At 51.8% G+C, this 27232-nt stretch overlaps 1 protein-coding gene and 1 long non-coding RNA gene across 2 annotated transcripts in view; one reads left to right on the plus strand and one right to left on the minus strand.

Moving 5' to 3' along the window:
* The first annotated feature begins 824 nt into the window (after window positions 1-824).
* On the plus strand, window positions 825-3671 carry LOC117083797. The gene is made up of 2 exons (XR_004437213.1): window positions 825-2209; window positions 2807-3671. It is a non-coding gene; the product is annotated as an uncharacterized LOC117083797 (long non-coding RNA).
* A 4481-nt stretch (window positions 3672-8152) lies between these two features.
* The window catches only part of LOC117083793 (3-phosphoinositide-dependent protein kinase 1-like), a 76568-nt gene continuing 57488 nt past the window's right edge, over window positions 8153-27232 (minus strand). The window contains 8 exon segments of the mRNA XM_033211819.1: window positions 8153-8478; window positions 8850-9002; window positions 9959-10016; window positions 20069-20207; window positions 20210-20285; window positions 23444-23617; window positions 25609-25705; window positions 25946-26014. Coding sequence (XP_033067710.1) covers window positions 8362-8478; window positions 8850-9002; window positions 9959-10016; window positions 20069-20207; window positions 20210-20285; window positions 23444-23617; window positions 25609-25705; window positions 25946-26014 — 883 coding nt within the window. The 3' untranslated portion in view covers window positions 8153-8361.

The following is a 27232-nucleotide window of genomic DNA, read 5'->3' on the forward strand; positions in this document are numbered from 1 at the left end:
CACAGGAGACAAAAACTAAGATGAAGCATTTTACACACTTCCTCATTTGACGAAAAACACTTTAGTATTGGGACTAATATGAATTAGCACTACACTTCTGGCAAATTATCTGTCACTAAAACTAACCTTCACTACAAGTATTGTTTATTTAATTATTATTATTTTTTGAGACAGTCTCACTCTATCACCCATAGTGGAGTGCAGTGGCGCAACCTCAGCTCAATGCAACCTCCACCTCTCAGTTCAAGCGATAGTCCTGCCTCAGCTTCCCGAGTAGCTGGGACTACAGGCACGCGTCACCACGCCCAGCTAATTTTTTTGTATTTTTAGTAGAGGCAGGGTTTCGCCATGTTGGCCAGGCTGGTCTGAAACTCCTGACCTCCGGTGTCCACCCGCCTCGGCCTCCCAAAGTGCTGGGATTACAGGTGTGAGCCACCACGCCAGGCCCCTACTCCAGCTATTTTATGAGACAGAGACTGTAATGCTACTTTACCTTCATGTTCTGAATTTCAATTTTACCATTTGGAAATCAAACCTGGTTAAATGGAGGATGATGAAAAGAGCAAGTATAACACAGATATATTCGGAAAGATTAGTTACCCCTCCCCCAAAGAATTGATTCCTACAGTAAAGCATTTTTTTTTTTTTTTTTTTGAGATGGAGTCTTGCTCTATCATCCAAGCTGGAGTGCAGTGGTGTGATCTTGACTCACTGCAACCTCTGCCTTCCGGGTTCAAGCGATTCTTCTGCCTCAGCCTCCGGAGTAGCTGGGACTACAGGCATGCGCCACCACGCCTGGCTCATTTTTTGCATTTTGACTAGAGACAGGGCGTCACCATATTGGCCAGGCTGGTTTCCAACGAGATCCACCTGCCTCGGCCTCCCAAACTGTTGAGATTACAGGCGTGAGCCACCGAGCCCAGCCCATAATTTTTTACAAAATCTTAAGGGACTGTAAAAGAAAGGGATGAACTACCTTAACTGTGCTAAAGTTAGTCAGCTCTGAGTCAAGTGCTCCAGTGCTGAATAGACAGACATTGCCTCAAAGAACCCAATGGACAAGAGCAATTTAAAATCTAATTTCACATACAAAACAGGAATGCTTGAGTAGAAAGGCAAGGGAGTGTCCACTAAGCTGTGCTATTTAAAAAGAAAAACCAAACAGTAAAACATATACCCACACTTATAAAAGGAAAATCACAGGTAACAAAAGCCGACACTGTCATTTCCTGGGAGTCCATTCTCTGAGGAGAGGGCTTGGTCAAATGAGCAATGGAAACAGTTGGAAGTTGTGGGGAGAGACAGGAGTGTTGGCATCTCAAACCCTCATTTCTACCCGCAAGGCGGCCTTAGCAGCAACTCCAGATTCTCTTTTCCTGATCATGGTCATGCCAAGATGAGAATGGTCTCAGTCAGGCTTCTCAAACTTGAAGAGGGATCCGAGCCTTTCTGGGAAGCCTCATGCATGGCAAATGTTGGCTGTCACGGCACAAAGCCAAGTGCAATCATGTAAGCTCAACTGACAGACCCAGCAAAGTTAGTGTAAGGCTTGTCAACTGCCTTGAATAAACAGGTAACAACTTCTTCAAACAGGCTTTTTTTCAAAGTTTCAATCCTGCACAACTCCCAAGACACTCTTCCTCGGCTCCACAACTCTTAATAAAGGTAATAAAAGGTTTCTATTGCCATCTGCCCAACAGCATGAGCATTTCGCTTCATGAAAAACAAGCTGCAAACTAACCTGGAAATTCCTGTCTTTTTGCGAAGACAGTGAGAAAACTAAGCTAATTACAAAGCAGACTGAAAGATTCCCTACCTGGCTCTTCCTGGACAACCCTAAAGCAACCCTCAACATGAGCAAAATTCCCTTCGAAAAATCATACTATACACTACGGACGCATCTTCTAAGAGGTGCTGAGTGGGTGATACGTGCTGTGGATGGAGAGGATGGAGCGCCAACTCTCTAAATGCAAGTCACCGGGGAAAAAAGGGCCGCCCATGTCAACCCCCGCGCCAGCGTTAATTCAAACGTCCAGAATGTGAAGGGACAGACCAGCGCAAGAGTTCTGTTTCCAGAGCCAGCAAGTACCCTGGGACAGAGAAGAGAAGGCGTTCACATACCCTGGGCAAAAGAACCTACTGAGAAAAAGAAGTAGAATCACAGCAAAGAGACCCCGAGCCGCCTCCACCGAAAAGCAAAGACGGTGAGGTAGAGACACCTCAAGGTGAAGTGACTCAGTATCCTCAAAACGGTGGACGCCAGCGCGCGATCCTCGCCCTCCGCTCCCAGGGTAGGGGGTCGGGGGAAGCTGGGGACGAGCTGGTGACAAGGGAGCGCGGGTTCGAAGCCGGAGGGGAGTCGCCCGCTCCCGCTAAGCTCTCCTCTGCGCAGAGCAGGGCGTGTGCGGCGGCCACAGGCCCGGACGGCCCAGACCCTTTCGGCTGGCCCGCGCGGCGCTCACCTTGTCCGAGTCCGGGTCGGGTTGGCCTGGCACAAGCGGTACAGGAAGGATTTCGGTCCCGGCACAGCGTCTGCCCAGTGGTGAGGAAGTAGGGGCCGCTGAGGTTGAATCGGACCCTGTTGGACACGCTGCCGGGTCGCTGTGCCAGGGCGTGAGCCCCGCCTTTAAGGGCGGCACAGGCTGCCGTCTCAGACCCGCCCCGGGATCGCCCCGGGCCGGTGGCAGGAACTGGGCAGGAGCTCGCAGTGATTCTCCGCCACCATTCCAGTAAGCCCCGCCACAGCTACGCTACACCGGAAGGTCCGGCTTTTAACAGCGTCCTCTGCGTTTTCTCCCGCCCACAGGTCCGCTCTTATAGAAGGCCCTCCACAGCCTCACGTGGCAGGCAGAAGTTCCCATCCGGAAAAGCAGCAGGATGGGCCCGCTTCCGGCAGGAGTGGAACCGGGTTTGGGGCGCCAACGCTAGAGGGCACTGGCAGGGAACCGCCCCCAACCGCGCCCCCACTCGGTGAAGGGGTCAAAGGAAGAGCCACGCCAGCAAATCTCTCCACTCTACATGCTTTTTATTACAAGACTACTGAGCATACGAGGAAAATTCATCATCTGGTAACTACACCTAAAGCACAAATATTTGGGGGAAAAAAAGGAAGAGATTCATTAAATTATATGATTAAATCACTGACCCAATAGAAAATTTATATAATAAAGCCAGAAAAAAAGTTGTAAAATATAGTTTACAATAATTATTCACATTCAAGGCTGTACATCAATACATACAACAACGTGAACCCTGAACATGAATTCAATCCAAATAATTCATATATTAGAATTTAAATAACACAGACTGAACTAGAGGCCAACAATAGCCAGCAAATAACCTTATATAAGAATAAAAATACAAAAGTGTATATCCTAATATCATTGCATTATTTGTTTTCATAAGTCTCTTAATTTTTGCTTTGCCTGTACATCACAGTTACAGCTACAGACCAGGTAGAGATTACGCATGTTCTGACTGCCACACGCCTGAAAGACGTACTAGTCATTTCTCCTATTTTATGTTGTGAAGGAGCAGCTACAGCAGCTCTAAATACTGTAACAATTTTGCCAACGTCCAACTTAAAGTCATAATAGAGGCTTTTACCAGCACAGTGACCCCTATTTGTAGTCATTCTGCCAGATGGTGAGGCTATGTGGGTTACACGGCTGCAAAAAGGTCTGCTTTTTGTAAAAAGTTCCCTGTACATAGCTTGGTGTTTCTTCATATTGAAGAAACGAGTTATGGGGAAAATTCAGGTACACACGTAGGCTCGTTCAGTTGTGCTCACCACAGCCATCTCAACAGATCAAAGTGCTCTTTGTTGGAAACGCCTTCCTCCTCACACCAGTTCTCCACAGGCAGCCTCATCTACAACCCCGCAATTGTGGGCCAGAAGTGGTGGCCCCTCAGAGGCTCCGAAGTGCCTCCAGCCCTGATTCAGGCACTTGCCACGTCTGCTGCGTAAGAAGGGACCCCACCCAGTGAGTCAACATAGGTCCATGTCAGGTTTGAAAATAACTGGGGAAAAGTGTATGACAACATCTTCCAGAACATAGTACCTTCACCGTATTCTCACAGCAGCTGCGATCTCTGAAGTCTCAGCAGTGAGCACCCCGGCTCTGTGGACCAGCCAGGCAAGGGGGCCTCAGGCTTCAGAGGAGGGCAAGAAACCAAATTCTGTGCTATTTGGCCGTAATCTCTGGTAGAGTGAAGCAGCACTGAACGCGGTGCCTAGAAAAACCTGCATGTTCCCCCGTACAATCAATGGACACCAACTAAAGTGGAGAAATGAAAAATCCAACCAAATGTGGGTGGTCTGGACTTGCCGCCAGCCAGGCCATCTGCAACACTGTGGCAGGGAGTGGGGAGGAGGCGGCCTGAAATCTACACCAGCTGGGACAACCACGCCCCGCAATGAAAAGGCCAGCCTGGCTGCGGGGCTCTTCTGAACCACCAAGGCCTGAAGCAGGGGCGGGAGCGGGGAGACAAATACACTCGGAAAACCCCATCAGCGACATGGTGTTTTTCAAGTGGAGGCTTTGCTCTGCTACTGATTCCAAATGGCCTAATGTACTTTCTGAGTGTATACACTTAATTACAAATCACTAAGCATGTGGCAAGGTCAGTTGAACACTCGTTATCTCTGCTGACTGTGCAGATGCAAATCCAGTACCATTGTGGACACAAAGTACAAGAGTCTGAAAATACCGCCAAGCGCTTGACAGCCACAGCAGCGGGATGGCAGAGAGCTGACACGCAGGCGGAGCCAGGTTCTTGCCACCAAAACAAGGAAACTGGCTCTTGGAAAAAATCGGCCACAAATGGGTTGCAGCAATGCCATCCTCTTAGCATTTAAATAAAGAGCGGTCTTAATCAGACATGCTTTGGAACACACACAGTTTATCAGAAGCTGATTTGTTCAGAATCTGCAGGACACAACTAAGGTGGTTCTGCTACTGGAACTCTGAGCATCTAAACATAAGGTTGAGAGAGAGACAGAGAAATATATTTAAAATGAACAAACTCTTTGACCTCAAAATACCACTTCTAGGCATCTAAGGGGGAAAAAAGGAAAGAAATCAGAAAATTTTAAGGATATTCATCACAGCATTACTTAAACAGTGGAAAAATCAGAAACCGTCTAAATATTTTACAGTAGGGAAATGGTCAAATTATAGTAAATGGACAACGACTAAACACTACAATTGTTAAAAACGTGTTTCTGAGAAACTCATGACATGGGAAAATGCTTAAAATATCAAGTGAGAAGACGATGCAAACGGCGTGTCGGATGTTCCCAATTTAGTTGAACAAGTGAACAAATGGCGGGGCAGGATACAGGCCAAAATGCTCACAGTGGTCTTCTCTGGGCGGCGAGCCTACAGCTGATCTCTTGTCAGAGACAAATGCCAGTTTTGAGTCACCCAGAGCCCTGTGCTGGTGCCTGGGGGTCTGTGCCATGGGACAGTCTCCACAATTCCTCTGAGGAAGGGCCGCAAATCCCACAGTGTGTCCCAAGAGGGCTGGAGTAGGCGGAGTCCCCAGCGGCTGTGCGTGACCAGCCATCTCTCTCAAAACGAATTGTTAACAAGCCTTCCGTAAGTTAAGGTTCCACCTGGTAGCCGTGGTGCAGAGCCATTTCACTAGCGTGGAGAGGCTTGTGCTCCACACCAGGACTGCCCACCGCCCTGGCTGGGGCCAAAGAGGGGAGAAAAGAGTCCCTCAGAAGCCAGCCCCCAGCTGTGTCCCAGAGAAAGGCAAGGCACCTGGGGCACCTAGGCCGGCAGCGACCACAGCCTCCCTCCCCTTTGTGCCGAGAAGCCACACAGAGTGTGGTCCTGACATTCCACCTGTCCTTGCCCACATGTGGGGAGGCACATGGCCCCAGGTCTATTAAACAGCAGGTGAAATCTTCCTCACCTTGGAGAAACCCACAACTGTAATTCCATGTAAGCATGTCTGTGTGCACACATGGTACCCCACGTTCCACCGTAGAGTGTAAGGCACCTGCATGCCAGGTGATGGCTCTAAGGATGTGCTAGATAAAACTGGAGTTGACATGAGCAAGCACAGGGTAAAGAAAGAAAACACATGAGCCTTTAAAAAGGTAAGAGAAAGGGGCTGGGTGAGGAGAAAGGTGACCCACAGAAGGGCTTGGCTGTCATTAGCTCAGGCAATGGCATCGTCAGCTGTCAGCTGCCAGCTCTGGCTCTGAGTCCCTAGTTCTGTGGCTCTGGAGGTTAAGATGGAGCTTGCCAGTGACGCCCAGGAGGTGGCGGCTCTATCCAGAGGAAGAACACACGGAAGAGTCTCCCCAAGCAGCCCAGCCGAGTGCTCCAATGAAAGCCACGTCCCTGCTCCCCTTGTTCCCCTATAACCAGACGCCTGAGAGACGTCCTTCCTGTGCCTGTATGTGCAGTTAGGAGGGTTAGGAAGCCACTCTCCTACACGGAGACACAGGACGTTCTGAGATGGATAAAAGAGCTGATAAGGAGAAGTAAGCCTGAACAGAAATTCCTGAAAGGACCAAGAGAGACTCCCTAACACAGCCAAGCCTTTCCAAAAGCCAGGAGGAGGAGAGAGGACTTGACTCCGGCCACAGGCCCAGGGCAACGTGCTGGGCCCCGGAGCGTCCTGCTCCCTGGGGCGCCCCCGGGTAGGTGTGGCCCAGCTCGTCCCAGCTCGCGGTCACAGGCTCACGTGCAGCTCACACACAACAGCAGCCAAAGCCCAGGCAGTCCAGGCTCCCATCTGCACTTGCCTAGCTAAAAAGAGCCATTCTCATCATTAGCAGTGTAAAAAGGACACCTTCCCTCTCAGTTTGGACCTGGCCTGACACACAGGGTCACTGCTGAGTCATCTGTGACTTGGGAGTAGGGACCAGGGAGGGTGAACACAGTTGAGTCAGAGGCAGGTCTGTGGGCAGCGATGTCTGCCTCTCCCCCACGGGACTGAGGGCTGCCCTCCGGGGACAACCTGGGCAGGGAGAGGAGGACCTGGACCTGCCAGGCCAGCAGAAGCAGTGTGTGCCTGGGGAGTAGCTAGGCAAAGGACAAATGCATCTGGCCTATCTGTGCTGTACAGCAGGGAAGGCCACCAAAGCATCAAAGGGAAACAGCCCCAAAACCGGTAGAGGAAAGTACACCAGCAAGCTGGGGTTGAAGTGTCCTGTTCCCACCTCCTGTGCAACAGCAACTGGCAAAGTCCACTCTCTATGGGGCCAGATGAGCTCGCAGCAAGAGAAGGCTGAGATTTTTGATGCAGAGATGTAGAAACTCTGAGCGGGCTCTGAGACATTTTAGCCACAGCACAAAAGGGGTGTGTGTGATGGTGGTGCCTGCACTCCCCGGTGTGGTCTGCAGGAGACAGAATCACCCTGGGTCTGCTGAGGCCAGGGTTCTCTCAGACCCTACTTCACTGACTGGGGAGGCCTGGACATTTAAACCGTTTAGTAGGTCCTCAGGCCTCTCTCCTCCACACACAGGTCGGCATGCCCTCTCTGCTCTGGCTGGATTCTCCAAGGCACCTCCTGGCCCCACCCAGGGCTTGGGGCAGGCCTATCTCATGCAGTGAGCCGGTTGGGTACTAATTGGGCTCACCTCTGACAGTACAGCTCCCAGCATGCGCTCGGCTTCCAGCCCCAGAGACCAACACTGCTAAGTAGGACAAGGAATCCGGGGCCGTCGATGGCACCCTGCACTGGGCAGCCTGCTCCCACACCACTCCAACCCCTCCCGCTCCTCACCACGCGAGTGCCTGCGGACACAGCAGGGGCCACAGAAAGCCTCCCACCAGAGCCACCACAGGGATATGCCATGGGCCCAGCCAGGCCTAAGGGCCACACACAGGGAGACGCAAGAAAGGGAGCACATGACAGAAGCACAAGGCTCCCTCCCTGGGGAAGTTCCAGGACCACAGTGGGAGGGGCAGAAAGAGCCAAACACACCCGGTCCCCTTAGCCACAGCAGGACCAGCACACAGTAGGGGCAGGGCGGGTGCATGGTTCGGACTGATGCTAGGAGAAGCTGGTGACACCAGGTCTGTCCACTAGTCTGGGTGGGACTTGGCTGACGTGCGCGGAGCTGGGTCCCCATGGCAACAAGGGCACATGGAGGCCTCCACGGAGCACAGAGAGCAAGCAAAGCGACCCTGAATTCCTTTGTGTTTGTTACTGGTTTTGTTCTTTGTGTGGTTGGGTGTGTTTTTTCTTCTTTTCTTTTAAATAAAAATGCTACAAGGTTTCCGCCTCTGCGTTCCCCTTGTGATGGCTGGCAGGTGGTCTGGAAGCGTCCCGGATGGCGGCCAAGCCGCGCTGGGGCAGGTGTCCTGGCAGCGAAGGCAGCCCGGCCGCAGGCCACGTCACTGCACAGCGGCGTCTGGGTGGCTCTGGTATCGCTGCCTCCAAACCTCCTGGATCTTCCTGCACCACTTGTGTGCGTTCCCACTGGGGTCCATCAGATAATACGTCCTGTTAGGCTGCAAAGACAGAAGCCGTTTAGTGCTCCCGAAGGAGTCCCACCAAAACCCCGACCCCAACCTGGTGAGTTGCCTGCTACCAGCCATTCCGAGTCCTGGAAGCACATGGGTGTGGTGGTTCTTCACACAAGCAGAAAGCAAATATGCAGGCTGATGACCACACCCCAGTCACCACCAAACTGAAAAACAAGCACTGGGTGTCCCTTGCCCCTCAGGACTGAGCCGCTACTGTGGGCATGTGGGATGTTGGAAAGGGCGAAGCAGCTGCCCCATCCCCGCTGCTCCCTCTGGCCAAGGCCTGCGGCTGCTTCCCATGTGCTGCAAAGCCCTCCCATGGCCCTGCACACAGGAATCCCTGGGAACAGACTCACCGTGTGGACAAAGAACGTTTTAAAATTCTTGGCCTCTGGTCGAAGTTCTTGTGACCAAGGAATTTCACCTTTCAGGACTTTGTTGACAGGATCCACGTAATATAAATGTGGTCCTTCTGTGAGCAACAACTGTCGTCGTCGTGCGAATAAACCCTGACACCAAAACACACAAAACAGGCCTCAGAGGCCAGTGCTGGCAGCATCTCCTGGAGCCTAGGGGCTGGGTGGCCCCTCGGCGCTGCTGGAAGCACAGGGCCACCGCCACCACCTGTGCGCTCACCGAGGGCAGGGTACTTCCTGCCCCGCCGGGCCCAGTTTCTAAGGTCACAGGGGCTGCAGCTCAGGCCCATCCAGGTCAGGTCCATCCAGGTCAGGCCCATTCAGCTCAGGCCCATCCAGGTCAGGCCCATGGCTCCCCTGGCCCCTCTGCTCTGCCTGGGACAGGAGCCTGCTCTCGGGAGCCGGCCTCCACACACCCGCACCAAGGTCCTTGCCTGCGGAGGACACACGGCTAGGAACAGAGGCCAGGAGCCTGCGCTTGGAAGTGGCCCCATGTGAGCACCTGGAGTTGAGTATTTTCTACTCAAGCGTTAAAGCTAACAGTTACTGGTTTGTGTTCTGTCTGATCATACTGAAGTTCCTGATCTGATGTTCTATAGAAGTAATATGACTTATATTTGAGGAAGGTACAAAATGATCAAATAAATATCTGAGCACATCCACAGTCCTGCCTGGCTCCACACAGACCACGTGCTAAGTGCTGGATCCCTTCAATCCATAAAATAAAGAGCAGCCCTTAAATGGTTTTGAAACACTTCTAAAGCAATATGAGAACCCTGGCTACAATATCAGACGTGGCCTCTTCAACTTGATGGAAACCTCACAACAGGCAGCCCCAGACTCCCAGGAGCGTGCCGAGGTTGCTTCTGTTCGGCCCTAACCACCACGTGTGTGGCTCCACACGGCTTCTCTCGAGGGCTCACAGCCTTCCCAAGCTTGAAATCTAGAGATGATGTTTGATGACCACACCACCAAGCTGCCCTCCCTTGAGCTGGAGTTGAGGAAGATGCAGGCGTGCGTGCGGAGCATCGGGACCACTGACCACTCACCTTCCGCTTATCCACCGGGCCCATCTTTAGTATTAAATTATTTTCTACAAACTGGTGCCTGTGGAAAGAAACAAGAAAGTGATGCTCCCGTGAAAATCACAAACAGAAATTCTCCACGCTCCTCCTGGCACATGAACACCCCGTGGCCTTGGCCTTCCCCTCAGAGCCAGCCTCACTTTGGATGAGCAGAGAACACCACATGTAACCCAGCACACACGCCACTGCCATGCAGGGCCTTCATCTGTATCTGCAACGGAGCCTGCAGATACCAGACACAGTGCCTGTTGTCCCCTCACTGCCAGTGGCATCCACACAGCAGGGAACAGGTTGGGGAGGACCGTGCCGCAGAAACGGGCAGGTGACACAGGTTATTGCTGCCTTAACAAAGCTGTGGTGAGGCGCAGAACTGCCTCCCGAAAGGTGGCTGCCCGTGGAGTCAACAGCTGGAGGAGATGATCACCCTCAAGTTACCCCGCAAGCTGGGACCCCCGATTCAGTGCTCAGGACCCGCAGAGTAGTTTATAATCACAAAGCCCTGAAAGACCCAAGTTGGACTTGCCGTAAGAACATCTCCTCTGGCTTTTCCCTCATAGTAAAACACTTTTATTCAGAGATGGCAGAAATTCAAAGAGCAACTTTCAAATACAGGCTTTGATTCAATATACATTATGAGCAAGCACACCTCACTTCTGATTCCTGAGAGTTCAGAGATTTTTGTTTTTAAAGACAAAGTCTTGCTCGGTCACCCAGGTTGGAGAGCAGTGGCGCCACCACAGCTCACTGTAGCCTTGATCTCCTACGCCCAAGCCGTTTTCCCACCTCAGCCTCCCAAATAGCTGGGACCACAGGCACACATCACCATGCCCGGCTAATTTTTTTTCCTTTTTTTATGAGACGGGGTCTTGCTAATGTTGCCCAGGCTGGCCTTGAACTCCTGGGCTCAAGCAATCCTTCTGCCTCAGCCTCCCACAGTGCTGGGATTACAGGCATGAGCCACTACACCTGGCCAAGGTATTATTTTATTGATTGACTGATTGCTTGAGACAGGGTCTCACACTGTCACCCAGGCTGCAGTGCAGTGGTGAGATCTCGGCTCACTGCACCCTCTGCCTCCGGGTTCAAGAGATTCTCCCACCTCAGCCTCTGGAGTAGCTGGAGCTACAGATGCATGCCACCATGCCAGGCTAATTTTTTTTTTTTTTTTTTTTTTGAGACACAGTCTTGCTCTGTTGCTCCCAGGCTGGAGCACAGTGGTGCAATCTTGGCTCACTGCAAGCTCCGCCTCCCGGGTTCACGCCATCCTCCTGCCTTAGTCTCCCGAGTAGCTGGGACTACAGGCACCTGCCACCACGCCCAGCTAATTTTTTTTGTATCTTTAGTAGAGACGGGGTTTCACCGTGTTAGCCAGGATGGTCTCGACCTCCCGACCTCGTGATCCACCCGCCTCGGCCTCCCAAAGTGCTGAGATTACAAGTGTGAGCCACTGTGCCCGCCAGGCTAATTTTTTTGTATTTTTAGTAGAGATGGGGTTTCACCCTGTTGGCCAGGCTGATCTCGAATTCCTGTCCTCAAGTAATCCGCCTGCCTCAGCCTCCCAAAGGGCTGGGATTACAGGCATCAGACACGGCGCCCGGCTCCAAGATACTATTTCAATGTCTGCAGTTTACTTCTTTTGGTTAAAGCTAACAGTTACTGGTTTGTGTTCTGTTTGCTCTTACTGAAATTCCTGATCTGAGGTTCTACTATAGAAATAATGTGTATGTGTGTGTTTTTTTTTTTTTTTTGAAACGGAGTCTTGCTCTGTCACCCAGGCTGGAGTGCAGTGGCACGCCATCTTGGCTGACTGCAACCTCTGCCTCCCAAGTTCAAGTGATCGATTCTCCTGCCTCAGCCTCCCAAGTAGCTAGGACTACAGGTGCGCACCACCACGCCCAGCTCATTTTTTGTATTTTTAGCAGAGACGGGGTTTCACCGTGTTAGCCAGGATGGTCTCAATCTCCTGACCTTGTGACCCTCCTGCCTAGGCCTCCCAAAGTGTTGGGATTACAGGCGTGAGCCACCGCGCCTGGCCAATAATGTTTTATATTTGAAGAACGCATAAGACGATCAAATAAATATCCGAGCACATCCACATGCCTGCCTGGCTGCACACAGGGCCAACAGCACTTGTAAGAAGACCGGACTGGCCGAGCTGGGGGCACAGCATCCTCCCCCAGGGCTTACCCAGCCCCACCACGTGACCCACCTAGACCTGGGCAGAGGTGCCCAGGCCTGCCCCACGAGGGAGGACCCAGGGCCTGGCCTCACACACACACCCCATCCTGTGGGTTTGAAGCAAGAGGAGTGTATGGCATGTGGGCAAGTGCAGCCCTCCTCTTACACCAGGGGCTTCACCATCAAACACACCCAACGTGGGGGTTAAAACAAAGAGAAACAAATCAAGAAGGGTCCTGAAAAGGACATGTGATGAGGAAGACCCGATACGCCACCGCACAGAAAGCACAGAGCACAGAAATGCCTGGAGGGACCACAGAGCCGGCAGGAAGCCACTCTGACAGACAGGCCTGTGACCAGGACACAGCGCAGAGGAACGACAATGACATTCATAATAAACGACACCGGCGCAGGCAGTGCAGGAGGGACATGGTCCCTTTGAGCCCAGGCTGGTCAGAGCTCTTGCAGGCGGATGAGGACGGAGAAAGCCCTATGGCCTCTCCCATCCTCAGCTTTCACCACACGCCAGCAAGTGCCAGAAGAGGTGATGAGATACAAGGTTTAAAATATCAACTCAAAGGAGAGAAAAACCACAAGAACAAAGCAGCCCATCCCCGCAACCTGTGTGGGAGGGGCCGCCTTCCTTGCTGAGAGTGAGGACAGCAGCCCAGCATTGAGCTGCGGGAGCCACGGCAAGATGACAAAGCCACCTCCACCTAAAAAACCACCAGGACCACAGTTGGGGTGGGAAAGAATTTCCAGATCCAGCCGCCGTGGGCCTCCACCTGCACCCCACAGCAAATTCACAGTGCCACGAGAGGCTTGGAACTCAAGAGAAAACTCAGCAAAATGGCACCAACTAAAAATTCCCAGAAGAGGAATTCAAGTGACACAAGAAACTCTCAATGGGCCTAAACAAAGAAACTGAGCTGGGCTGCTCTGCCCTGATCAGCTGGGCATGCCACAGGCATGGGCGTGCAGGAGTGGCGCTCCTGCTCTGCACCTGCAGCCAGGGGAGGACTCACTGAGGAAGCGATTCGGAAATAGGACTGAGAAGTAGCCTCGCTTCCAGAAATCCATCCGAGAAAAAAAAAAGGGCACAGGCAAGGAGCCCAGAGGCACTCCCAGCAGTGTCACCCATGCCAGGGACACTGAAGCTCCAGAGCGGCTCAGCAACAGAACACGCCAGCACCTTGGGGAGGCAGGCAAAGGCCCCACAGACAGGTGCCACCCACCCCTGCGCCAGCATCACCTGCGAGAGACAAAGAAATGGACAACATCCATTCCCCCGTGGCCCAGGGTGCGTGGACAGAGACTGCGGGCAAAGCTCCACTGGTGGCATCGAGAGCAGAGCATGTGTTCAGCGGATTCACCCACCAGCTCACAACAGGAAACAGCCCCTTGCTGTCACCTACTTGGAAGTTTCCATACTTCTAGGAATCACCTTGATTTTTCTTTTTTTTTTTTTTTTGAGACAGAGTCTCACTCTCTTGCCCAGGCTGGAGCGCAGTGGCACGATCTCGGCTCGCTGCAACCTCTGCCTCCCACGTTCAAGTGATTCTCCTGTCTCAGCCTCCTGAGTAGCTGGGACTACGGGTGCCTACGACTAGGCCTGGCTAATTTTTAGTATTTTTAGTAGAGACAGTGTTTCGCCATGTTGACCAGGCTGGAATCACCTTTTTACTTCGATTTTTTACTATCTCCTGCAGAAAGTCCCCCGCCCTGAGGGCCCTTTCCTCCCTGGGAGGCTGGGTGAGAGCTGAAGACCTGAAGACATGCCTAACTACTCACCATGCACACGGGGCTTTCCGAAGGAGCCTCACTCTCATACACCGCATCTTGGCTCCCTCAAAACAGGCAATGCCTCTCCCCACCTCTGCACAGAGGAGGGTGCAGGGCAATCCACAAGGGGTGACCACAGAAAACCCCCTTTCCTGATGCCAAAGTGCGGGTTCTCACCACCTCCTCCACTCTCCCTCACCCGGACCCCAAAAAGAGCATTGTCAAGGATCCAAGCCCAAGGCCACTAGCAAAGCACCTGCCACGCCCAGGAGAGCTCAGCAAGGAGCCAGAGCTCCGCCGGTGGCTTTCCTGACCCCTTGGAAGGGCTCTCCAGGCTCAGCTTCGCCGCCAGTGAGGGAGGGAGCCAGTGGCAAAGGCTGATGGGTCCCAGGTTTCCTCTCCAACCTTCCAGTTCCATGGCCCTCCACACTCTTTACCTCTGTGGAAGACCCCAAAGAGCTTTTAGATCAACTGATACGTACTACACAGGAAATGAAAACTGAGACATTTTCAAATATTTAATTCATTAAAAAACAATAAACCCATTACTATTAACATACATTACTTTTATTTTTAAAATAACTACTTTCCAAAACAAAATAATGAATGAGGAGAGTGTGCCACTCTGTGCGCTGCACAGGCCTCTCCTGTTCAGCTCCTAAGGAGAGTGCTGGGTCTCCACGTCCACTCACGCCCACACTCTGCCGAGACCTGTGTTCGGGCAGAAGGACGTGCAAACACCCAGCCTCACTCAGATAAACAGCTAGAAAAGGGAGGAGTATACTCAGCCTTTTAAGAGATTTGCGTCACTTCCTGGCCTTTTGGCTAAGAATACGTGGAGATGTTTGTGGATATTCTTCTTGGATACTACACCACAATTCACAAAGTGGTGGCTGCTTAAAGCTTAGTTGCAATGTGAAATCTGATTCATAACAATAAATTTTCATACACCGTGACACTAAACACCATCAATCTACCCGCACTAGTGGTTCTTTTGCCCTCACGTGATTTTCTAGGTCATACACTGGTCACCCGGAAGACAGCGGTTCACTGAATTATGTGAAGCTTCCAAATGTTGACAAATTCCATTCTATAGAATCAACAGATCAGTTCATTGATATCACTATGTATCTCCTCAAAAATGACTTTTGGCCTCTAATCCCAGTACTTTGGGAACCCGAGGCAGGCGAATCACTTGAGATCAGGAGTTCGAGACCAATCTGACCAATATGGTGAAACCACGTCTCTACTAAAAATACTAAAATCAGCCAGGTGTGGTGGTGTGGGCCTGTGATCCCAGCTACTGGGGAGGCTGAGGCAGGAGAATCGCTTGAACCTGGGAGGTGGAGGTTGCAGTGAGCTGAGATCGTGTCACTGCACTCCAGCTTGGGTGACAGAATGAGACTCCGTTTCAAAAATAGAAAAAGAAAAAGAAAGACTTTTGGCTGGGTGCAGTAGCTCACGCCTGTAATCCCACCACTTTGGGAAGTCAAAGGGGGAGGAATGCTTGAGCCAGCAGTTCGAGACCAGCCTGGGTAACACAGGGAGACCTTGTCTCTATTTCTATTTTATAAATAATATAAACAAAAAAGAATCTAAACATATGTCTTTTATTGGGAAGGTATCAAGCTCACAGTGATGAATAAAGTTTTTCAAAATTCCAATTTTCACTTGAAGGTTTCGGTTTTATCATTGGTATAAATATGAGCAGCTGTTTTCCTTAAAGTAACAAGCTCATTCCAATCATTTTCAAGAAAAATATTGGCCAAATAGCTAAGTCTGCATAACAGCAGTTTGCCTGTCAGTCAGACGCTCCATGAGGACAGCAGGCAACAGTCACGAGCGTGTCTCCCTGAGGCGGCTTGCGGCCAGAACTGACTGCTGTTCTGTATACCTCCACTTCATCCTACAAAGTGTTAATAACATCATTTTTAACAAACGCTCAGAAGCGAGACTCGTTTCTTTCCTCTCTCTCTTCCTGTGGGTGAGTGCTGTGAAGATATGATTATTGCCCTGGCACTGCTTGGTGTCATGGGCTCAAGTCGTGCTCAGATGCCAGCAGTTCCACCCACCATGGCTTGTGCACCATCAACACAAATGGGAAAACGTGTTCTGGAACCAATCACGAGATTCACACAGGTGCTCCACACTCTGACTACGTCAGTGCCATTTGTGCTTTATGGTCAAGCAATGGGGTAAAAGAACATCATCTGTAGACTGGGCGCAGTGGCTCAGGCCTGTAATCCCAGCATCCTGGGAGGTCGAGGTGGGTGGTCAGGAGTTCCGGAGGTCAGGAGTTCCAGACCGGCCTGGGCAACACAGTGAAACCTCGTCTTCACTAAAATACAAAAATGAGCCAGGCATGGTGGCACATGCCTGTAATCACAGCTACTTGGGAGGCTGAGGCAGGAGAACTGCTTAAGCCAGGAGATGGAGGTTGCAGCGAGCGGAGATCACTCCACTGCACTCCAGCCTGGGCAACAGAGGGATACTCCGTCTCAAAAAAAAAGAATATCATCTGTGATGAGAAGCCGGGGACACAGGCCAAGTGGCAGGTCCAGGTTGTCTGTAGACTCATCCACTGTAAGGCAAAAACACAATTCAGCAGCAGACACGTCAACTCCCTCTTTGTGCTTGCAGTCACATCTTGAATCCAGCAAGTTTCGACTGCATTGTGGACTGTGGCAGCACAGGGTGGCCAAGCCTGAGGCTGTGCTGCAGCCAGGGGCTTTGTCTCCCAGCTACTGTGTGGCCTCTCCAGCATCTACAATGCAGCTTCTAAGAGCTTCAGTGACTCTTTAATTTATCGTCTGAAAAGCTGTAACAAACAACATTGGATCTCAAAGAGCTAATTATATTTATTTTTAAAATGTTCCTTTTTAAGTGTAAACTATTCCATGTAAATTAAAAAATTCCTTTTATCTTTTATTTATTTATTTTTTGTTGAGACAGGCTCTCACTCTGTCACCCAGGCTGGAGGACAGTGGCAAGATCTCTGCTCACTGCAGCTCTGATTTCCAAGGCTCAGGTAATCCTCCTACCTCAACCTCCTCAAGCAGCTAGGACTACAGAGATGCAGCATCACGCCCGCTGATTTTTGCATGTTTGTAGAGACAGGGTGTCACTGTGCTGTAGAGACAGGGTGTCACTGTGCTGCCCAGGTTGCTCTCGCACTCCTCGCTCAAACGATCCATCCACCTTGGCCTCCAAAGTGCTGGAATTACAGGTGTGATCCTGAACTTACTTACCATATTCTCATGTGGGCATAAGGAAAACTTCAGGATTTCTTTTTTTTTTTTTTTTTTTTTTTTGAGACGGAGTCTTGCTCTGTCGCCCGGGCTGGAGTGCAGTGGCCGGATCTCAGCTCACTGCAAGCTCCGCCTCCCGGGTTTACGCCATTCTCCTGCCTCAGCCTCCGAGTAGCTGGGACTACAGGCGCCAGCCACCTCACCCGGCTAGCTTTTTGTATTTTTTTAGTAGAGACAGGGTTTCACCGTGTTAGCCAGGGTGGTCTCAAACTCCTGACCTCGTGATCCGCCCGTCTCGGCCTCCCAAAGTGCTGGGATTACAGGCTTGAGCCACTGCGCCGGCCAAACTTCAGGATTTCAAAATAATGATTCAGTTGAAGGGAAAATTACAGAGGCTATAGCAGGTATAAATGAGGAGAAAGTAAGAGCTCAGTAGAAATATTGGACATTTACTAATCTCTAAAAATGCATCTATTGGTTGGCGTGGTGGCTCATGCCTAAAATCCCAGCACTTTGAGAAGCCGAGGTGGGTGGATCACTTGAGGTCAGGAGTTCGAGACCAGCCTGGCCAACGTGGTGAAATTCCGTTTCCACTAAAAATACAAAAAGTAGCTGGACATGGTGGCGTGTGCCTGTAATTCCAGCCACTCAGGAGGCTGCGGCAGAATTGTTTGAACCCGGGAGGTGGAGGCTGTGTGAGCAGAGATCATTCTACTGCACTCCAGCCTGGGTGACAGAGCAAGACGCTGTCTCATTAAAAAAAAAAAAAAAAAAAAAAAAAAAAAAAAAAAAGCATATATTTATACCAAAAACTTAAGACCCTAGAAAAGACCAAAAGCACACAGATTCTATTCTACAGCATGTGGTCACTGAAAAACTCCACCATACACTCACAGAGAACGAGAGCAAAAAGACAAATAACATCTTAGTATTACAAAAAAAACTGCCCTGATTTCAAGAATTTGGTGGCCACACACAGAATGCAAACCACTACTGTAAAGAGCAGGTGCTGGACGGACCTCCCAGCAGCCAGAAGAGATCCTGCAAGATCTCAGGAGTCATCAGCTTCCCAAAAGGACCTAAAATCTGAAGGAAGGGGGAAAGGGGAAGAGAACCCTGAAGACAAAGGAAGCAGGCAGGAGAATGTGCATCCTGACTTGCCGCCAGCACCAGGCTAATGTACCCAGACGGACTCCAAGACCCTCTAAGAACTGCCCCAGGCAGAGGGGCCTTCTGGGAGTCACCAAAGGAGCTGAAACACACACACCTGCAGACAGACAGCACCTCTCAGCTGCGCTCTGCAGAGAAGGCGCTCCTGGCCAAGTGTGTGGAGTGGCCACAGCAGCCCTTCGTGGGGACCCCAGCACATACAAACCTGGGAAGCTCCTTGCATAGCCGGTCAAACACCTCCTTGCTGCTTGGAGCTGCACAGCGCAGCCCTGCTCAGATTGTTCCCATCAAAAGCCCTCCTCTCCGGCTCAGTACACATTAACATCCCTAGCAATCACACTGACTCACAGCTAGCGAGTCAGAGCCCCTAGCTGTAGACTGTTTCTGCCTGCCAGCATCTCTGCACAGGTGTTCTAGAGACAGGCATGGCACACCGCAGAGAGTCGTGGTCTTCCCCACTTGCTGGGGTGGCCCAGAGCTCAGCTCCTTCCTCTCATTCCTCCCCACAAGTCTCTCAAGTCACATGTGTTCTGTCCCTCCCTAGCGTGGCCCTCAACTCCCCCTCGCCTTGTGCTTCCACTCCAGCATACCTGCCTGCAAAGCCCTCTCCCCACTATCTTGGGCTCCTCCCTGCCCACACAAAAGAGACAAGCAGGTAAAAATATTAGAGGGAAGCCCTTCTTACCAGATTAAGATGGAAAACATAAAATATAAATAGGGACAGGATGGACTTGGTAATAATTTGCAGCTTCCATACAAAAACAGTATCAACAGACTGGAGAGAAACTGAAGAATGTTTGCAAAACATACAACAAGGAATAGTCTCCACACACATGGCTTTTAAAAATCCATGTTAAAAAGATGCACCAGTCTGGCCAGCACAGGGAAAACCCATTTCTATCAAAAAATACAAGAATTAACCGGGTGTGGTGGCGGGCACCTGTAATCCCAGCTACTTGGGAGGTTGAGGCAGGAGAATCGCTTGAATCCGGGAGGCAGAGGTTGCAGTGAGCTGAGATAGCACCACTGCACTCCAGCCTGGGTGACAGAGTGACATTCTGTCTCAAAAAAAAGATGCAAAACATACAAGAAAAAATAGTTAAAGGACACAAAGTACCTCAAAAAAGAAACACAAATGGTCATGAACACAGGAGACATCTGCCTCCATAGGAATAAAACAGAAATTCACAAGTTTGTTTTTGGAGCATCAAAACACTCTCAGGCAGGCAAGAGCATTGGGAAAGGCAAATTCCTGGCCCCCAGGACAGATCCCCAGCCCTCTGAAAACATGCACGCCCTTGAACACACACTGCCCCTGGCGCTCAGCTTAAAAGACATAAATGGACAAGTGGGGAAAGCTGTGTGGAAAAGAGGGGCTACAACAGTGAACCTCAGAAACTCCCAAGTGGCCCAGTCCAGGCCGTGTCTGTCCACACCACAGTGACTTCAGGCCACACCCAGCAGATCCAAATGCCCAGCAGAGGAGGGGAGCGCCCGGCAGTCACAACCCACTCACCCCCTGGGCCAGCTACCTCCTAAGGACCTGTTTCCAACTGTGCACTTACAATGTGCTCCTTGGCCAAGCATCCAAGGCTGCTGAGGGAGGCAGTGACAAGGCAAAGGCATCCACCATAAGCCCCCATGTATTCACGCTGCAATTCTGCACACACCATTGCTTGTGTCTATAAGGTCTTACCAAGGGTTTCCGCCAGCCTGCTTCTCCAATAACAACCTCTTCTCATCTTCGGAAAACTGTAAGTCCAGTTCAAAGGAGTTCGAGTCCAGATCGTGGATGTACTGCTCTATGTTGCTGCCTGACCTCTGGGGCAGGCCACGTCCGAGGCTGACAAGGAGTGTGAGGAGGAGGATGAGGACACCTGCATGCAGCCAAACTGGCTCAGGAGATTGTCATACTGCAGAGAAGAAGGAAAAGTGAGAACCGTACCTTCACTTGCCTCTACAGTCCTAAAACCCCAGCCCCTCCTGGCACTGCCGCTGTCAGGCCCTGGGAGCTCACACACAGCAAGGCACAAGGCGACAGGGTGGGCAGCCCTGATTCTCCTCCGTGGGACACCTGGCCACAGAACCGAGGCCTCACTGGATCCTGCCTGGTCGGGCTCCTCTTCCCATGGGAATCAGGGCCAGAGAGGGGCGAAGCCTCAGATTTCCTCTCCAGGAAGAGGGGACCTGGGTCCTTACCCTGCAGGCCCCGTGAATGCCAGTGCTGACCCCGGAGGTGGGGGCTGGGATGCCTGCTGGGAAGAGAGGGTGCCCAAGGAGGCTTGGCGGCAGATCCATCGCACGGGCTGGCAGGCAGGGCCTCCACGCAAGACCTCGTTGGGCCCCAGGGGTCTTAAGGGTCTGAGTCTGTAACAGACGCTACATATTGTGATTTGACTAAACACATTCAACTGTTTAAAAGACATTCCTTTTAATCTCAGCAAAGATAAACTGAACTTACTATAGACAACGCTACCTGTTTCTCTGGGAAAAATGACAAACTAGTGTCGACAGTGGAAACTCACTCACTCATAAACGTGCCAAGCAGACAGAGCCTGCGCACTAACATGCTCCTGGGGCTGCCAAGGCCAGAGAACCCCTGGGTGGGGGCAGCCACATCCCCAGCTGCAGGCCCCACATCTGAGCTCTGCTGAGGCCAACAACAAGTGGAAAGAAAAGGTGCCACCAGCAATGGCACCATCAGCAATGGCTGGGATAAGAGTACAACATGCTCTTCCACGTCCTCTGTGCCTTCAGACGCAGGCCCTGGCTGCTGCCCCACACAACCCTCCACACATGCAGCGTCCCCCATGTGCTCGCACTCTTACAGCTGCACAACAGCCCCACCCCACAGCCCTGAAGCCTCTCACCCAGCTGGGCTGGAGCAAGGTGCTCGTCAATGGGCAGGGTAAAAACACCCAACACTGCCGGCCCCTCCATGCCAACCCCTCCACAGGGCGTGGGCCTGCCCAGCCTGCTTGTCTCCAACACTGTCCAATGGCAACACCGCCCCAGCACTTGCAGGACCTCAGGAGAGCAGGAGCCAATGAAGCACCTGCTCTCCTCCTGCCTTGACCCAAGGGCGGGTACCATGGCCAACCCCCCTGCTGAAGGGGACGCCCAGTGCCCATTCCCCATGAAGGAGGGGTTGCAGCCCCACAGGGAGGGAAGAGGTACAGCCCTGAAGGCTCCTTCCATGCTTGACGCCGTTTGCCAAGACTCACTCACTGTCCCCATATGAGATCTGACCTGGGAGCTCCCTGCCTGGACCCACTCCAAGGCTTTCAAACCACACAGCTGTTCAGAGCTAAGGATGGCCATCTAACAGTCGGCTGCCAACACATGGAGCCACACTTCACAGACGGCAACAGAACCCACGTATCAAGCAGCCCTAGCTCTCAGTAGGCCCAGGCCCAGAGGCCTGCACAGGTACGCAACGTGTGCAAGCACACCCACCCCCACACTAAGAGAAGCTCTCCAGGCACTGAGACTGCAGACAACTAAAGCCTGTGCTGCTCCTTCAGAGCCCAGCTACCGCCTTGGGAGGAACGGAGGACAGAGCCCATGGGATAATGGCCACCAGCTAGTCCCAAGCACAACCTCTGCAGCAACAGCAGGCCCAGGAGGGAGAGCACTGCAGTCCGGTGGCACTCGCCAGCCGTGACCAAAGACCCTGTAGGAGGAGCTGGGTGGCACAGAGGATGGGGGCGAGGGCCTTGGGGGGCACAGAGGGTGGAGGTGAGGCCTCAGCGGGGGGCTAGGCCTCGGGGCTCCCAGCCCTCTGCATATATGAAAGCTACAAGTGGCCACTTCAGGCAGCACAGACTGCCCCCCAGGCCTGGCTCCCCTAGACTTTGGGCTCAAAGGATGTCGGGAGGATGAGGAGTGTTACGGGGCATTGGGAAACTTCATCTCCAGGAGGGGACACTAGCAGAAGTTTAGCTGTGGATGACTTTTAGAAAAAATCTAGAATTCCCAGCTAGGTGCAATAACTCATGCCTAAGACCCCAGCAGTTTTGGAGGCCGAGGTGGGTAGATCACTTGAGGTCAGGAGATTGACACCAGCATGGCTAACGTGGCGAAACCCTGTCTCTACTAAAAATAGAAACATTAGCCAGGCATGGTGGCACACACCTGCAGTTCCCACTACTTGGGAGGGTGAGACAGGAGAATCGCTTGAACCCAGAGCGGCAGAGGTGGCAGTGAGCCGAGATCGCGCCACTACACTCCAGCCTGAGTGACAGACCGAGACCCTGTCTCAAAACAAATAAATAAAATCTAGACTTCCTCATTCATGGCAAGTGGAACTCTGTACATGGTGCCAGTTAGAATAAGCCCCAGTAACAGAAGTCAAACCAGAAAAATGGATCTCATGATAACAACACTTAAGTATGAGGGGGTCATGGTGGAGGTGGCAAGAGGAACTCAGAGGAAACAAGGCTGAAAGTGGGCAACATGCCTGCCTCTCACAACACTCTCGGTCCCTTGGGCACATGGTCCATATTCTCTACAAGAAGCTTAAAGAGCAAAGTGTGCTGAAGACCCCATGGCTGTGATCAAGTTGGGAGACCAGCAGCCTCAGAGCCTACTCAGCACTGAAGCAGACGGTGCCAGTGTCCCTGCCAGCACCACGTCCCAAAAGTTCAAGCACGTGACACTCGGGGGTTTCTGTGGAAAGACAGGCAGTGTTCTGGAACATCTTGGACACACAGCTATACAAGCATCAAGCCAAGCGCAGATGCGACAGGCCGGGCAGGAGGCCCCGTACCTGGGACCCCAGGGCCAGTGCCAGGGTGCTCAGCATCCGGTTCTAGCAGCACCGCACCCTCTGGGTGGAAACTCACCACACTGCCCACAGCCGTGGAAATGAGGAAAAAACGACCCACCCGACAAGTCACTTGCCACTGCCTCATGGCAGCAAAGACTACAGCCACCAACAGGCCTGCCGCCGTGGCACACACACCCTCCCCTTTCGCCTGCAAATCACACATGGGTCTGGCGCACAGGCATGAAGCCCAGTGCACGGAGGACCCAGTGCCACCCACCTCACCCGCCATCCTGGCCAGCTTACATTGCCATAGCAGTCCTCGTCGTCTTCCGACATGGCTGGCAGGTAAGCGGTGAGCTTCGGAGGCGTCTGCTGGTGCAGGTTCTCCCACGTGACAGACTCGAAGAATGGGTGTGCTTTAAGAGGTTCGTACCCTTCCATTTCCTCACAGCCTAACCGCTTTGTGGCATCTAAAACCTTAAGTAACAATCAAGACTAGTCACTGCCAGGGTGAAAACGTGATTCTGACCAAGAAACCCAAATCTGGTGGCCAAGCGCGGTGGCTCACGCCTAGAATCCCAGCACTTTGGGAGGCTGAGGCAGGCGGATCACCTGAGGTCAGGAGTTTGAGATCAGCCTAGTCAACATGGTGACAACCCGTCTCTACTAAAAACATAAAAATCAGGTGGGTGTAGTGGCACGCACCTATACCGCTCGGGAGGCTGAGGCAGGAGAATCGCTGGGACCCGGAGGCAGAATTTGCAGTGAGCTAAGATCGTACCGTTGCACTCCCGCCTGTGTGACAAGAGCAAAACTCCATCTCCAAAAAAAATAAATTTGTCTCATCTCATTATATGGCTCTTTCTTTTTTTTTGAGACAGAGTCTTGCTCTGTTTCCCAGGCTGGAGTGCAGTGGCGTAATCTCGGCTCACTGCAGGCTCTGCCTCCCGGATTTGCGCCATTCTCCTGCCTTAGCCTCCCGAGTAGCTGGGACTACAGACGCCCGCCACCATGCCCCGCTAATTTTCGTATTTTTAGTAGAGACGGGGTTTCACTCTGTTGGACAGGATGGTCTTGATCTCCTGACCTTGTGATCTGACTGCCTCAGCCTCCCAAAGTGCTGGGATTACAGGCGTGAGCCACCGCGCCTGGCCTATAATTCAATTTCCAAGTGCCTGACTCTTGACAGGAAACTACTGTAGCAGGAATAATAAAAGGAACTAATATTAAAAAAAAAAAAAAAGGAAATGACTGTACCATTTAGCATTTGCTCATCAACGCTGCACAGCATGTTAAGTTACTGGTGCTGGAGCGTCCGGGTTATGACAGCACAGGTGGCTGCAGACCCTAGTTCGTGACATCTGTACATTTCAGCTTTAGAGTCAGCTACATGAAAATTTTAAAGACCAGCCCAGGTAAAACAGAGAAGAGAGGTTAGTCTGGGAAAGGTACATCAGTTTATATTCTAGAAACAGAAGTGTCCTGACATTCCTGTGCTTTTGGCCCTGGACATCCCTCCTTACCACGACTCTGGGAGTGGGGTCAGTCCTGCCCCTGCAGGTGGCCCCAGGATCGCTAGGCTCCACAGCCACTGGCTTCTCCCAACCTGTCTCACCTCTTTCCCCTGGGCTGGGGTGTGGGATTGATCAGTCCCTGGAGGAGACAGCTCTGCAGCCTTCGAGGGTCCCAGCAACACCCACTCCACAACCGCGGGAGTGTGCTGGTCCCAGTGATGATTCGCTGTCTTTGTTAATTACTCAATTTTTGTTTTAGGATTTTTAACTATATACTGTAAAATAATCCTTGTTGTTGTTCATTGTATTTTGAGACTGAGATTCCTTTCCACCTGTGCGAGAAAAGGGGCCGAGCCTTGAGAGGCAGCGCAGGATCCCAGGGCCTGCCTCCCCATCCAGTTGCTCTGTGGGGGATGGAAGGAACAGCAGGGGAACAGTACCCAGTACTCTCCAGTAGATACTGAGAAGTGAAAATAAGTACTCAAAAGGTTTGGGTTTTTGTTCTCTTTTTTTTTTTTTTTTGAGACAGTCTTGCTTTGTCGCCCAGGCTGGAGTGCAGGGGCGTGATCTCAACTCACTACAACCTCTGCCTCCTGGGTTCAAGCGATTCTCCTGCCTCAGCCTCCCGAGTAGCTGGGATCACAGGCGCCTGCCGCCACGACCGGCTAATTTTTATATTTTTAGTAGAGACGAGGTTTCACCATATTGGCCAGGCTAGTTTCAAACTCCTGACCTCAGGTGATCCGCCTGCCTCAGCCCCCCAAAGTGTTGGGGTTACAGGCGTGAGCCACTGCACCTGGCGACATAAGATGTAATTATCTATGCTCACTATTAACCCTAAAAACACCATTTTTTGTGAACACAGGAACCTCCAGGAAAGCCACTCAGAGAGCAGTTTCAGAGGACTCAGGGTGTCCCAGATCCCCTTTCCAAAAGGAAATTCACAATATTTACCAAAAGTTTCTCCACGAGGTCTCTTGCCTTAGGGAAGAATTTTTCTGGAAAGTCATATTCCAACTTAATGATCTTCTGAAATATAAGATACTCGTTTCTGTAAAAATTAAAAAAAAAAAGTCATCCTAGGCAGGGTCCCAGAAGCCTCCACAGGCAGGGACGAGCGCCCCGGCCTCGCAGCGCTGCAAACACACCCCGGCCCTGCATGCCAAGAGCCCCCACCTGGGCACGGCACCAAGTGCTGCCCTCCCCCACCCACCTCGCTGCTGGGAGGGGCTGCCAGCCGGTGGGGTGCACCCCAACAGGCTCCAAGGCCCAGGAAACGCTGCCTCCTTACCCAGCTCGGAATGGTGGGAGTCCTGCCACAAGCTGGTATATTATGCATCCAAGAGCCCAAAGGTCTGAACTTTAAGGTAAGGGGAAAACAAAGAAAAAAAGACATGTGTAAAATATAAGTGACAAGGCCAGCTCATTTTCCACTCTGTCCACACGGCCCCAGTTTCAGCTCTAATGCAATTCTGTCCTTTAAGACCAGTGAGGTGTGAGGGTGGGGAACCCGCCCTCTGGAGAAGCCTCCCAGCGGCCTGGGCCCTGAGGGTCTGCACGCGGCAGGCACCAGCGGTCGCTCAGCTGTCCCCAAAGCTTCGCCATTTCCAACAGGGCTTACTAACGTCCACACACACCTGTCATCCTGAAGCAGAGCAGAGCTCACTCCTGGCACCACGTGGCTACAGACCAGGCAGGGGGCAGGATGGGACAGAATGGGGCTGACCCTGTTCCAGTAAGACAACCAAGAAAGCTGAAGGAAGCACCCTCCCGTCAGTGCCGGTGGAGGGCTTGCCAGGGGCAGGAAAGTGCAGCACAGGCGAAATGAATGACCGTAACATTCACACCTGACTTTCTTTAGTGTTTAGTTAAAATGGGGAGCAACAAGGAAACCAGGCAGCAGAGCCTCCACCTTTCAGTGTGGAAGCAGCAGAGAGAAGAGGGGTGCTGGGGGCAGAGCTGTGCTTGGACCTTCACGAGGTCCTCTCCAGAGCATGGAATTCAAGCAGAAAGGGATTGTGGGGGAGTTTTTCACCTCTGTGAATTATCGAATGTTTTATCAGAAACACTTACTTTAGAATTTATATTTTTTAAATACAATACAAAAATAAAACGGGAAGCCAGTACTACACTTCTGGAAAGCATGTGTACCAAGGGTGTATCAAATAAACCTTCACTTAGACCAAGTCATGCCACTTCCTGAAATTCAACCAAGGAATTCAGGGCGGCCCCTCACTCAGTCCAGCAGACCCTGTCTCGCCCACTGAGGGACACCCCCACCCCAACCCCAGGCAAAGAGACCTCCTCTGCCCATGCAGGTTGGGTGGCGGGTCAGACACACGCCAGTGTGTGAATGAATGGAAACCTTTCAACGCACGACAGCAGAGACAGGTCCATGAACCACAATCTTCACGCGGCAGAAAACCACACACTGATAAAGACACCCACCAGTCATTCAAATGACAGGGGGAAGCGCCCATTATATAATCACATAGGGCTCAAAACCGCCTGCCCAATGTGACTCGAATGGCATAAAAGCCACTTAAACAACTATAAAATGCATAGAAAAAATGGACTG

Source organism: Trachypithecus francoisi, unplaced genomic scaffold (genome assembly GCF_009764315.1).
Source record: "Trachypithecus francoisi isolate TF-2019V2 unplaced genomic scaffold, Tfra_2.0 Contig00390, whole genome shotgun sequence".
In the NCBI taxonomy this organism is placed as follows: Eukaryota; Metazoa; Chordata; class Mammalia; order Primates; family Cercopithecidae; genus Trachypithecus; species Trachypithecus francoisi.